We start from the raw sequence: 13,025 nt of genomic DNA, 5'->3' as shown, positions 1-13,025 counted from the left end.
TAACATCAGTAATTTGCTTTAGTGTCATCTAACGTCTTACTGTATTAGCTTAAGTTAACTATTAAAAATAGTATTAAATTAGAAAACTGGGTTTTTAGCTCTTCTAAAAAATTGTTTTTATGGCTGATACGGCCAATTGCCGGTTAGCCGTCGATATATTTTAAAATAAGTAAATGAAAATAAAAAATAAAGATTTTTATTATGAGCGATTTATGTATTTCAATCACATTATTCGTCTGTGATGATTAATTAATGACCAATAATTATTGGTTCATTAAATTCGAATAGAAAATATTACAATTTTCCAGTTTTACGATCAACCGAAAAAAAATTAAAGCAAGTTCAAAATAATTTTGTAAAAAAAAATACTGCAGTATAGCAAAATATTTAATATGAAAAATACTTGTTACACAGAAGTACCATCAGGTAATATTTCAGAACTTATAACTAACATTTTAACTAAACTATCAATTGTCAGGAATTGTTTTGTTAATAAAATTTCATTTTCAACAACAGTTTGAAGTTTAATCAACAATGCCCGTACTTCAAGTGTACAATTATCGAATGAATCCCAATAACAATCTAAACACAAAAACAAAAGTATTTAAGTTTCAATAATTTTATATATTACTTAGTTAGTTATTATTAAGTACTACAAGTACTTATTTTAGTTAATTAAAATAATATGTGTACATAAATATATGTATATTTACCAATTATTGTTGAAGCAACATGTGTTAATGTTTTCGATAACTTTCTGACACCGATATATCTAACTAAATAATTTAGTAAAATGGCTAATTGTTTTTGATTTCTACCAGAAACGGCTTGAACTAATCCGTTTCTCCTGAAAAAAAAAAAGCAAAATGTTCAAATTTAAGTCAATTTATTTATAGGAATTTGTATTATTAATGGTTCGTTATAAAGTATTTCCCACAATACATTATTAATATTTTAGTTAGACTTCCGAGACTCAAATAAATCGAAAAGTTATTTATTCAAATATATTTTGTGAATAGTATAAAATTAAATATTTAAATTTATTTAAAAAAAAATAAATTCATTTATTACCTCGCAACCAGATTAACGTTAGACACATTATGCTAACTTTTCGTAGAGCATATTAATTGAAAAATTTATCATACATAGGGTAAGACTTACGCTCTTAAAACCCAAGTAAATTATAAAACCAGATTTTTTAACTAAATTCTGTAAGTAATGACTTGCGTACATCTAGTTTGGCGGTACAAAATGATTGATTAGTGGTCTAAAGACATTTAGATTTCAAATAATCTGTCTTACATAATTATGGAGTACTAAAATTAACAGATTCTAATATACCAAACCATGTTTGATGAATTTATTAACATGTTAATGTACATAAATATCTAAAGAAAATATATATTCACATATGTGATTATATATTTTATATTAAACATAGTGAAACTAAAACATTATATGCAAATATTTTTTTTTTATTTCTGACTATGCATAAATAAATGTATACAATAAGTTAAAATAGTGTTTTATAACTATAAATTATTGATTAATAAACTATAAAACTGACCTGCACAGCTCATCAAAGACATAAGCAGTGACATGAGGTTTTTTAAAGGCAATAGTATGAGATAAAACTATATCAAGGGCTTGACTGTAGTTAAATTTCCTTAGAGCACTATCGTATTTGACTATTTGATCTGCCTGCATTAAAGGCACACTAGAGTCAATTCCATCAGAGCGAACAATAACTTCAGATCGAGCTTGTCGTTTATTATTTTCTGCATTGCGTTTTGATGATGGCTTACGTTTAGTAATATTGACTATGCCATCAACTGTACCTGCTACAATAGTTCTATCATCACTCTAAAATAAAAATAAAACAAAATATGTTTAAGTTTCAAATAGAAGAAGAAAAAAGTGGTTCAATAAAACTAGTCTAACGTATAAACTAAACAATTTATTTTATTTTTATTACTAAGTAGAAACATAAACACTACTGATAAAATAGAATGGTTAATTACTGATGAATAATATTTAAGAAGAAAAATTTTGAATAAATGACCGTCTAATATGAATGGACAAGAAATAAAGACTCCTTATTGCACTAATGAACATACACTTAAGTTTTAATATTCGCTAATATCAATAATTTAATTGAATGGTGTTAGGTATAGATAATGTACAACAATACAAAGATATTTTATGGAGTTTGCATTAAACTTACACTTATATCTATACTGAGTACTGCACTGGGGTATGTGATGTCGTGTGATAGCTGGAATGAAGATACATCATATATTTTGACGTGTTTGTCTAATGACGCAGTCACAATAGCTGATCCTTTTTTGGCTAAGCATAATGCAGTGATAGTCTTGTGGTTTTGTGTAAGTTTTGCTAATAGTTTACCAGCCAAAACATCCCATATACAAACTTCAGTTCCACCTTAATAACACAATTATAATACATTTAAGTACTAAATAACAAGTAGCGAAACGTTAGAATTATTATTTAAGAATTTGTTATTTTTTTTATGGACACAATATTAATATGAATACAATGGTCTTTAAATCAAGTACATTACCTGCAGAAACAAGTAAACTGCCAGAAGGTAAGAACATTAGACTTTCAATAGGTGCCCCGTGATTTACTGAAAAAGTTACAGACTTCGTTCTCGAATCAAACATGTTGATTTTTTTATCATAACCACCAGACACAACAATATTTGAAGAAACTGGAGAAACACATCCAGCCCGGATATAATCCTGGAAAAAAAAACTGCTAATTTCTCCGCTACACAGAAGAACATTGAACCATGGATATGTTTTTTGTTATTTCCTTGATCTAGCGCCTCATGTAATTAATGACTCGCAATACACATTTAATGTTGTCAGTAATGATAAGAGATCATTTAAGTTTATAATTCGAGAATAACTTCGAAAAAGAATGCAAAAAGTTTAGACTAATGGCTGGAGATTGAACCAGTTGTGCTCAACACACTAGACTCAGCCACTGAATAATGTCATTAAATACAAATTTTGATTGTGTATCCAGCCCAAAAACATATCCATATTCCATCTTAAAATAACAATGAGGTTAGTTTATTATAATTCATAAGTTACTATAAAGATTATTTTTTTTATAATAAATATTATTATTACATTATGATATCCTTCATAATGTCCACTTATTTGTTGACTGGCAATATCCCATAATGATACAGTTTTATCATCTGAGAAGCTTGCAATGTGAACACCATCATATGTAAAAAATGTACGGTGGACCGCTCTAAATTAACAAAATTAAACAAAAGCATTATTATTTTATAACACAATCCATCCTTAAAAATGTAATTTTTTAGTTATAAAATGTCTTCATAACTTTGTAACGGTCCCGTTACCTTTTTCCCCCAATTATAAACTTTTAATTAAAAGTCTCAGAAATGTATTAAGTGGCAAAAGCTACTCAATGTTTCACATAATACATTCTAGAAGGGATTTCAACTATGCTAACTAATTAAAAAAAATTTGGATGTACAATTGTAAATTGTGACTTACAAAAAATTAGAGGAAAAAAGTCTAATGTCAAAAAAAGAAGAAAAGTTTTTGAATCATTCTGACGATTTATGATGTAGGATTTTCTTAGTTGTGGTAGTTTTGGCACCTATTCCAATGTTTCGGTTAAGCAATACAATTATGATAACCAGTTTATCAACTTAGAAAAAATTTCGGGGAACAATTAATATTTTTGAAAACTACAAAGTCGTTGCTGCTCTTGATAAGTGCAACGTGACAGACATGATCGTCAGTGCTTTAGCAGAAAGTCTGAATGTTAATTACTCTGAACTTTGACACTCAATAGCTCGTCAATTGAAAATATAGAAAAAAATTGAGAAATCAAGACCCGAGAAATTAATACAAATTTTGAAGTAATGGAATTAAACACTCTTGTTTTTATTGAGATAGTTAAATTTATTATGATATGCATCAACAAGAAATGGTTGACAAATTACCAGTTGTAGTAACAAATTGTGGAACTGAGAGACTTCTGGGTATATTTAAGCTAGTAGATAGTAAAGGAGTGACCCAAGTAGTTGTGGTGTACAAAGTTCTCAAACATTGAGGTATAATACTTCTATCAAAGCTGCAATCTACTAAAATACAACATCGTTTAACTTGGGAATAACAAAAGGTGCAGCTTGAAAGTAATTTTTTGTTGCCGAAGACTAAGTCTTAGGTAAAGAGTTTCTCTTTAAAATAAGTAGACAAACGGAGAATGATTAAATACAAAAATTTAGAGAAATATTTTTTCACAATTTGAAGCTTTTTTGGGAGGAGAGGTCGTCTTTAATTTTCTATAACAAAAAAGTAAGGACCACTCTATAATATACATACAGGTAGAACTGCTTTTCTTATACAACTTTTTATTAAATTCCAATATCTTTTGATATAACTGTTTTAAAATAAATATTTATCAATTGTCGCTCGTGTACCTAACTTTGTTTTGTTTTTGTATTCAAATCAGAATTTATAATAGTTAAGTTATTAAAAAAAAGAAATCTATCTGCTATTACCCCTCTTAAATGTATATTAGCCGTTGAAATTGTTATCAATAAATTAGCTTATCTGTATGTTGTATAACATATAGACTATAGTGCATAAAAAAATAAATTATGAATACTCGGATAGAAATAACTAACGCTTTATGTCCTTTAAACTGCCTCAGCATAGATTTAGTATTGACTTCGAACAAGCGTACAATTGATTCTTCACCACCAGCACATAGTAACTGTCCATCTGCGCGAAATGTTGCACCGTATGCTGCTTCTTTAAACTTATTTAGATTTTTTGTAACAACTTTAGTAACTGGATTATAGACTTGAACCTAAAAATAAAATATTATTTAAACAAAATATATTTTTGTAACTTAATAAATATTAATTTGAACTTACTCTAGCTGAACAGGATACAGCGAAATGGTAGGGTAGCTTTTTTGAAAAGTGAACATAATCAATTGGACCAAATTCTTTGATCAAAACTGGACTCTAAAAAAAAAACAAGTTCTCAACAAATTTATTTACCAAGCAGGAATAAATTTACCTTACTGGGTACCCCCCATTTTGAAATTTTTTAGTGCTAAATATATTTGTTTTTATACATTACTTTCAATTTGTAATACAAATCCGGAGAATCAACTGGCTCAAAACTTAATAGTTAACTGTATATAGTAATTAGCATTGCACAAGTAAGGAAGTATACCGTGCACAAGACAACGCAATGACACAAGTTTGCAACAAATTTTACTCTTTCTGGGTTGATTTACTTAATAACCATTTATGAATTCTTACGTTCTTATTAAGTTATACATTATAGTTCTCATTTTAGAACTAACTAAAGGTTTCGGTCCAAATAACATGCTATTGATTACTTTTAAGTTTTAGGTTTTTTTTGCAGAATACTAGACAATGAACAAATCGAAACCTATTTGAAGAATAATAACATCACTTCATAAACATTTGCTATCGTACTTAATCATTGTAAAATTATTAACATGGAACCCTATAAAACGTACAGATTGGTTCTTAGCACATTATTCAGATCGAATATTGAACTAAAAAATATATTTTAATTTAATTATAAAATGTGTTTAAATTTGAAACATAATAATATGCATTGCCCAAGTTTATGTAGCAATAGATTTCAGACCTAGCAACAAATTTCTGATTTTGGATTTCAAATTATCGTAAAACAACAACTCTTTTTTTTTATAAGGGTGGCTGGTAAAGTAAATAAGTTTTCAAACAAAATATTACAACTCACAGTCAATTTTTTCCAGTATGAATTTTCTACCTTGTAAGGTTCACATGTTTCAGCAAATGGTTGTACAAACGATTTTTTAAACGACGACATTTCGTCAATTATTATATTAGGTATTACTTTTAAGTTTGAAACATCGATCTATCAAATGAGTATTCGGTTTACTAACATTCTCGGTTATCACTAATCCACAATTTGCACATGGTTTTTTAAACTATACAGGTTAGCTATCGTCCAAGGACACGTTCACTGTATCACGATATAGAAACGCTGCCTTAGCTTATTTACAATCCTTCTTTTTTTTATCAGTAATAATATTTCTTGGCATATTTTCTTGGAGGAAAAAACGATTATTAGCTCACAACTGACAAGTGACAACCCTACTATGCTTCCTACATCCGACATTGTGGTAACGATTTGAATTTAAAGCACAGATTAAATAAAACATTTTCGATTTCATTTAATTTGTGATTTAAGCACAGATTAGACAAAAATAGGTTATACCTCACGTGGTACTGCACCCAAATCGCAGTTTTCTATCTCAAAAACATCAAACAACCTTCGCAGAATGTTTTTGATATGCCCTGTGATGGATTTAAAAGAAAAAGGCTTATTATGAAATCATAAGGGGAAATAAAAATGAAACAAATGTTATTATAAATAAATCACAATAGGAATAAGGATATTCTATAATAGTTTAACCGGGTTTGAACTAAAAAAAAATTCTAACACATTTTATGGAAACAAAACGCTTATATCGTTCAAAAATGTTTTTACTTTTCTTTACAAGTTTAAGCCCAATTAAGCTATTAGAATATTTTGCTAAGATGCTCATTATTAATCATTAATATCAACATTTGTTTAGCTATTACAATAATTAATTTTTGTCGTAAATAGTATTGTACATGTTGGCTTAACCCATTAACGCCGGAGTTTTTTTTTAAATAATTGATGGAATTAAAAAAAAGAAAGAAAATTGTGTACTTAAAAATTAGAAAAAATTGGATGTTGCCATATGGCAACGCTAGGCGCTAATGGGTAACGTTTCCAATCTCTGTATAAAACACAAATTTATACAATTATTTATTTTATACTTTCTAAATTATAGTACCTACCTATACTAATAGTAATAATGTAGTTACATTATTTTTTAAGATTGTGTTAATGATGTTTAAAATATTATTTAGATAACGGAAGTGCTGTTCAAATTGACAGTTACTATCGTTTAAAAAGGAACATTTTAACGCCGTTTTATTAGACATAATAATAATTTTATACAACTGGTAGAATAATAATTCACATTTAATAAATTATTTAAAATTCTATGATAAAAATTGAAGATTAAGATATTTAATGAATTACCAACTGAATCAGAAAATTCAAGTTAGTAATTTCTAAAAATTGGTACACCAAGTTCGATCAAACACTGTTTAGCTGCATCCTCTTTGGCTAATTCTCTTGTTTTCTGAAATTTCCAAGAACAATACCAAACTTTATTCACAGAAACCTAAAATAAACATTTAAAAAATCATAATTACAGTTCAAATACAAAAAGTGAAAATGTTTTAATTATTTTACTTACAGCCATTAAAATTAGATTTTTTGGAGGTCCAGTCTTATCTAACTCCAAGAACTTTGGATGATCCCAACGAGATTGCAAACAAAATGACACAAGCACAGCTAATGGTTTTGGTTCTAGAACATAATACTTATATATATGAACATTTAGCGCAAGAGAAAAAGGTATAAAACAGCAATCAAGTTTGCTTTAAATAAGTTCTACTAAGCATTCAAGTAGTAAATATTCTTAATATAAAATAATATTAAGAATAGAAATACCTTTTATTTCCGGTATCATTGGAAAGTGATGTTTGTTTGTTTTTTTTGCATTAGCACCAATGGGTCCTAATCATAAGCATATAGAATAAGTACATTTAATATTTTTTCTGTAAAAAAAAATGATACTTTAAGTATTATATGTAATATGTCATGAATACCTTTTATTTTTTCATCAGCACTTATCAGTCCTAAACGTTAACATTAATACATATATTAAGCACTTTTAAACATAAAGAAATATTATGACTATATTAAGCTTAACCTATTTTATCCAATTTCACTTTGAATGCTGAAGTAGGTTCGAGTAATCCGTTGTGGTTTTTGCCTAGTCGTTCCCCTGGTGACCAACCCATTTTTAACATTAATTGCATTCCTTTATTACAGTGTACTGCAGTAGGACACTTAAGCTTTCTTAACTCTTCATCAGCTTTTGATGATGAGGGTATTTCATGGTTACCTGTAAGAAAAATGTTTTAGAGAAGGGGTACTATAAATATATATGTTCCAATTTTCCATGAATGTGATTTTTGGGTAAATAGGCAAAATTTGAGATCGTGGGAATTATATTTAGTAGGTACTACTAATACTGTTATCACTAAGTTCAACGTTTTATACTACTGCATCACACACATTGCTAAATAGTATAGTATAAAGAAAACTATGCATTATTGTATAGGTAAAAAATTTATTGGTTATAAATTGTTTAATAATTTTACATAAGAAATAATATATTACAAACATAAGTTCTTTTACCTTTGTTTTTTTTCAACCTTTTATTTTTTTTTGATAGATGGTAGACGTTTGTCTTGAGGTATTGCGGGAATTAAATTTGATACTACTAATACTGCAATCACAAACTTTAGCGTTTATACTACAGCATCTCACACATTGCTAGTATTATATGTATAAAACCATGCATTATTCTATTTATTATTTATTAATACTATTAGCTGTTAGCTGTCTTCCCTCCTTCCAACGACAGTCAAACAACCTGTTTCAGAAAGTAAATGCGTCAAGAAACATTCAAGTATAAATGAGCAGAATTAATATAGAACCTAGAATATCCAAAAAGTAACTAATTTACTTCAAATGAAGAGCGTTACTGTAAATGTAGCAAGGAGTTCTATTTAAATACCAAAATATTTCACTTAGCATTCAGTAACCTTTCTTAATATCACTAACTGAAAGTAAATACCTCTTATTTCCGGTTTGTTTGACAAGTGATCGATGTTTTCTTTTGTTTCAGCACTTACGAAGTCTAATCATAAACATACAATATAACAACATTAAATAACTTTTTTTTTAGTGTGCTTTTATGCGCCTTTTTTTAATGTAATAATTAATTTAATTTGTTTACCAGAAAGTTTCATAATATTATGAAGTAAGCTTTCTAAAAAAATGTAATAATATGAATTAAGCATATTTTTAAATATCTTTTATTTTTTCTCTTTTTTCATCAGTACTTATCAGTTCTAACCATTAACATAAATGCACAATATATATATATATATATATATATTGTATATTATACAGAACATGAAGCAATTTTAATAATAAAGATTTATTTTGACTATGGTTAGTATAACCTTTTTTATTGAATTTCACTTCGGATATAGGTCCAATATAGGCTGATTCTATAAAACCTGATTGATTTTGTCCTAGTCGTTCATCACAGTTTGCTATAGTAGAATACATGTGCTGTCCTAACTCTTCATCAGATATTGGCGATGAGAGTATTTGAATGTTACCTGTAAGACAAATATTTTAGATAAGGGATATTAAATTGTTAGTGGTTTCCTTGATAGGAATACACACACACACATGTAAGGGTGTTTCTTAAATAAAACACGGCATTAGACGGCCGTCATTCGACTCCAAATGTTCAAAAAATAGTTCCCTAATTCCCTTATAGTCTACTTGTTTGCACATTAAGTTTTTAGTAATTAATAGGAAAATATATAAGACTGAGAGAATGCAATAAAAATCTGAAAAATAAGGAAATTTCAATATTCGGAGCCGATTGATAGATGTCCAACGTGGAATTTTACAAAAAATCCAGTATAAGGACAACCCTAATACATATATATTATGTTTACAAACATTTTAAATAAACGCAGCCAATGCCAAAAATATTATTTAACAGCAATTCATATACTATCTAGACTAAAAATCCAAGAATCGAAATAGTATCCATTATATTGTAAATTAGTTATATTAGGTACCTTTAATGTAGGTAACAATAAGTTTCGTTTATTAATTATTCACTGAAATGTAACTAGATCATTTCTTCGCTTCACGGAAAAACATTGAATCATTGATATGTTTTTAGCCTTACGTCACTTCGGCATTATTTAACATGATTTTTATATTACAATACAATAGATGATCTATGGATGATTTATGATCTATTCTCCTTCCCTCCATTTCATATCCTCCTATATTCTTCTCCCCAACCAAGATTTTCCCTGCCCCTTCCTCTCTCTCTTCTAGTAAAAGTAGTGTATGACACTATAGAAGTTTCACTGATGTCTGTGTCGGTCCGTCCCCATCTCCATTCCCGTCCCCTTTCCTATCCTTATCTCCATATGTATCTCTTATATTCATATATTTTGAGACGTGACGCAAATTAGAGAATAACCCCCAGCTCAAAAATAAAAGCATTTAGCATTTCAATAATCTTTTTCGATGGGTACATAATATAGTATGAATGATATTATGATGTAATTGTCTTTATTACATGCCGGTTTTTTTTCTTGATTATCATTCAGCCCTAATCAAAAACAATTATTACCAAAATTGATATCCAGTAGTAAATGGTCCAGTGGTCCAGATTGTGGCTTGCCTATTTTGTCCCCAGGCTTCCAGCCCATTTTCAACATCAACATCATTCCTTTACTGCTATATAATGGAGGAGAAGGACACTGTTTCTATAAAATACAAATAGGTGTATTAGACTATTGTAACTTTTTAATTGAAACATAAATCGTAAATAATTAGTCTGAGTTTTTAAAGAAGGAACAATAGCTTCATGAAGAAAATGTGTTAATTTCAAAAGGTGTAGTAAAAATATTTGGTAATTAACAGATAGAAATAAAATAAAATAATAACTATAATATTATGTATTACCATGATGTCAGTACTCGGTCTATCATTTATTAAAGATGGATAGTGAAAAGTCTCTATTTTCTCTTCATTAGCCTTTGAAAATACAGACTTATCATGACAAAAAGCTGTAAGACAAAAGACAATATTATTTAATAAAACCCTGATGATATTTATAGTTACATAGGTATTATACAAAAGCTTAAAAGAAAAGTTGGATAGCATTTTTCAACTAAAAAAATAAGATTATTATAGTTCAATATATTTTTTAGCTTAACAGCCAGTAATAGAAGATTCATTAACTAAATTAGTATTACCTAGTCGTTTCTCAAAGTTGAAATTTTTTTTTGTTATCAATTGAATTTCTTTACCATGGTGTACTGGAGAAGTATTTTGAATTGTGTTCTGTAAAATAACAATTAGGTATAATAAATACATTTTTTTTTGTTTAAATAAATATGAATTAGAACATGATACATTTAAAACCGCAATTAAAAACCAGTAACTTCATGAACAATTATTTTTGCATGCCTTCATTTTTCAAAATTGATCATTAATACAAATTTATTTCATGTAGTTTTTTATGGGCAAAAATTAAAAACTCATCGACTACATTCTGAAAATGTTCATGTTTACATGCATAGAAAAAGTAAAAAAACAAAATGACCAGTAAATATAATTTTATTTGATTCTACTAATCTTATTATTTATACCGAATTGATCCAAACTCAAGATACAATTTGACAAGAGAAAATTATAATGTGTTTCATAGCGTATGATTTTCAATGGTTTAATACTCACCAGATTAGAGTCATGTGAAATTATTTCATTCGTGTCAACTAAAATGGACTCTGGAACGTTGTCGATTATTGAATTAGACTCTATTATATTGGGCTGGCAGACTTCGTTAATTATGACCTCTTCAGAACTATGTGGTGCATCATTCTTGTTTTCTTGATTTTTAAGTTCATTAACTCCAGTTAACACGCGATTAATTAACTGCTTTAATTCGGGAATATCGCGTAAACCGTTATTGCAAGCATCACAAAAGTATTTCAAACGACGATTGTTTAAAGAAAAACATTTGATTTCACTCGCGGTTAGACCCGAACACATACTATGAACTAATAAATTACAGCCGTCGCACTTAATAGGAATATCAGGTTCGTCAACCACAATGTTGCATTTGTAACAATTAACGTAAAACGACGACATAGATGTGTATTAGTGTTAAAGTAAAAATAAAGAAGTAGGTACAATTTCAGATAAAATAATACTGTAAAAATATAAATACACGACCTCACTGAATGACTGATACGAGAAATTGCTTCTTTAAAGTAGCTTGTTCTTCAAACAACTGCTCTTGTAATGATTTTGTAGTTAAGTATTTGCGTCGAGTTCTGAAATAATAAAATGTAACGTAATAAACATATTTTGTAAATAAACAGTTTAAAGTACATTTAATTAATAATAGATCGAATAATTATAATAATTGACTTACTCGCTGATACTTATCATTAAGCCAGTCAATTGGATTATATATTTTTTTATTAAAGACGGTTGACGAATCGGCGAAATGTTGTTCGGTCAGTACATCGGGTGTCGATTGCGAATTTCAGAGTTTATAATGATTGTAAGCTTCTATATATATTTTTATTAACGATTATTTTAGGAAAAATTCAAGCGTAAACGCTAAACAGGCGAATTCATAGTAAAAGTAATAACATGTAGTGCGCGAAATCTAAAACACTTTTGCCAGTTGTCACTCGGTTCAGTTGCGAATTACAAATGATAATATCGCACAATTCCGTCATGGCGGCCGTGGCCTTGTTTCAAAAAATCAATAGTCGGCGTGTGTCTCGGTCAGTAGCGTCTGAGCCGTCGTCCCAAAAAGAAAATATACCGGCGCAGAAACTAAAACGCTTTACTTCCGGCTGCGCCCGAGGCAAAGCGGTATGTATATTTTGGCCTTTTCGGACAAAACTCCACACACACAATTTCTACTGCACAATATACTACTGATGGGCCGACTTTAATTCTGTAAAAAGACACGAGTAAAAATATGTCCTCTTGGCTGGGTTTTGTAGGAATAGATTTTTGATCTGTTTTTTTTTTGTTGTTTAACTCTTTAAGTGTAAACAAATTGCGTATTAGTTGAAATGGAAACATTTTTCGGCATTTAACTGTAAACAACTTAATATTTCAAATAAAATTCTATAGAGACCGCAGCAACGAACATTACAACCTTACATTTGTTTTCCTTTTTTGATT

The 13,025-nt window shown here is 28.6% G+C and overlaps 2 protein-coding genes across 3 annotated transcripts; both read right to left on the bottom strand.

Annotated features, from left to right (window-relative positions):
- Window positions 1-351: 351 nt before the first annotated feature.
- Window positions 352-6,058, bottom strand: LOC126844406 (U3 small nucleolar RNA-associated protein 15 homolog). The gene is made up of 9 exons (XM_050582583.1): window positions 5,817-6,058; window positions 4,949-5,041; window positions 4,697-4,881; window positions 3,159-3,285; window positions 2,582-2,762; window positions 2,225-2,442; window positions 1,568-1,863; window positions 714-847; window positions 352-582 (listed from the first exon to the last, which is right to left on the bottom strand). Exons 1-9 carry the CDS (start codon window positions 5,904-5,906, stop codon window positions 407-409), a joined length of 1,500 nt encoding a protein of 499 aa, XP_050438540.1. The 5' UTR covers window positions 5,907-6,058; the 3' UTR covers window positions 352-406.
- A 979-nt stretch (window positions 6,059-7,037) lies between these two features.
- On the bottom strand, window positions 7,038-12,572 carry LOC126844251 (uncharacterized). 2 transcript variants are annotated; one of them, XM_050582286.1, is made up of 12 exons: window positions 12,256-12,572; window positions 11,556-12,154; window positions 11,072-11,159; window positions 10,779-10,882; window positions 10,444-10,579; window positions 9,239-9,400; window positions 8,848-8,910; window positions 7,915-8,109; window positions 7,811-7,840; window positions 7,653-7,718; window positions 7,396-7,508; window positions 7,038-7,320 (listed from the first exon to the last, which is right to left on the bottom strand). In XM_050582286.1, exons 2-12 carry the CDS (start codon window positions 11,967-11,969, stop codon window positions 7,198-7,200), a joined length of 1,494 nt encoding a protein of 497 aa, XP_050438243.1. In that variant the 5' UTR covers window positions 11,970-12,154; window positions 12,256-12,572; the 3' UTR covers window positions 7,038-7,197. The 2 variants fall into 2 exon arrangements, 1 of the variants encoding a protein (XP_050438243.1); XR_007686557.1 differs by lacking the exons at window positions 7,038-7,320; window positions 7,811-7,840 and having other exon boundaries at window positions 7,451-7,508; window positions 7,653-7,759.
- Window positions 12,573-13,025: the final 453 nt, after the last annotated feature.

The sequence above is a fragment of the Adelges cooleyi genome, unplaced genomic scaffold (assembly GCF_023614345.1).
Source record: "Adelges cooleyi isolate 19-005CV unplaced genomic scaffold, UGA_ACOO_1.1 ACOO_flye_CR_arks_rails_tigmint_CR_PRNA_651, whole genome shotgun sequence".
Lineage (NCBI taxonomy): Eukaryota > Metazoa > Arthropoda > Insecta > Hemiptera > Adelgidae > Adelges > Adelges cooleyi.
Note: the sequence above shows the minus strand (reverse complement) of the source record. Positions and strands in the feature narration are given on the sequence as shown.

Bases quoted from the DNA above. Each gene is read 5' to 3' on its own strand.
- LOC126844406 (XM_050582583.1), bottom strand. From the start codon at position 5,906: ATGTCGTCGTTTAAAAAATCGTTTGTACAACCATTTGCTGAAACATGT. The intron at 3,286-4,696 runs GTTAGTTATTTC...TTGTTAATTTAG, and splicing joins CAGTTTAAAGGACATAAAGC to AGCGGTCCACCGTACATTTT. The intron at 2,763-3,158 runs GTAATAATAATA...TTTTTTTTCCAG, and splicing joins ATTATGAAGGATATCATAAT to GATTATATCCGGGCTGGATG.
- LOC126844251 (XM_050582286.1), bottom strand. From the start codon at position 11,969: ATGTCGTCGTTTTACGTTAATTGTTACAAATGCAACATTGTGGTTGAC. The intron at 10,883-11,071 runs GTAATACTAATT...TTTGTCTTACAG, and splicing joins CAACTTTGAGAAACGACTAG to CTTTTTGTCATGATAAGTCT. The intron at 8,110-8,847 runs GTATTTACTTTC...TTTTTCTTACAG, and splicing joins AAACAAACCGGAAATAAGAG to GTAACCATGAAATACCCTCA.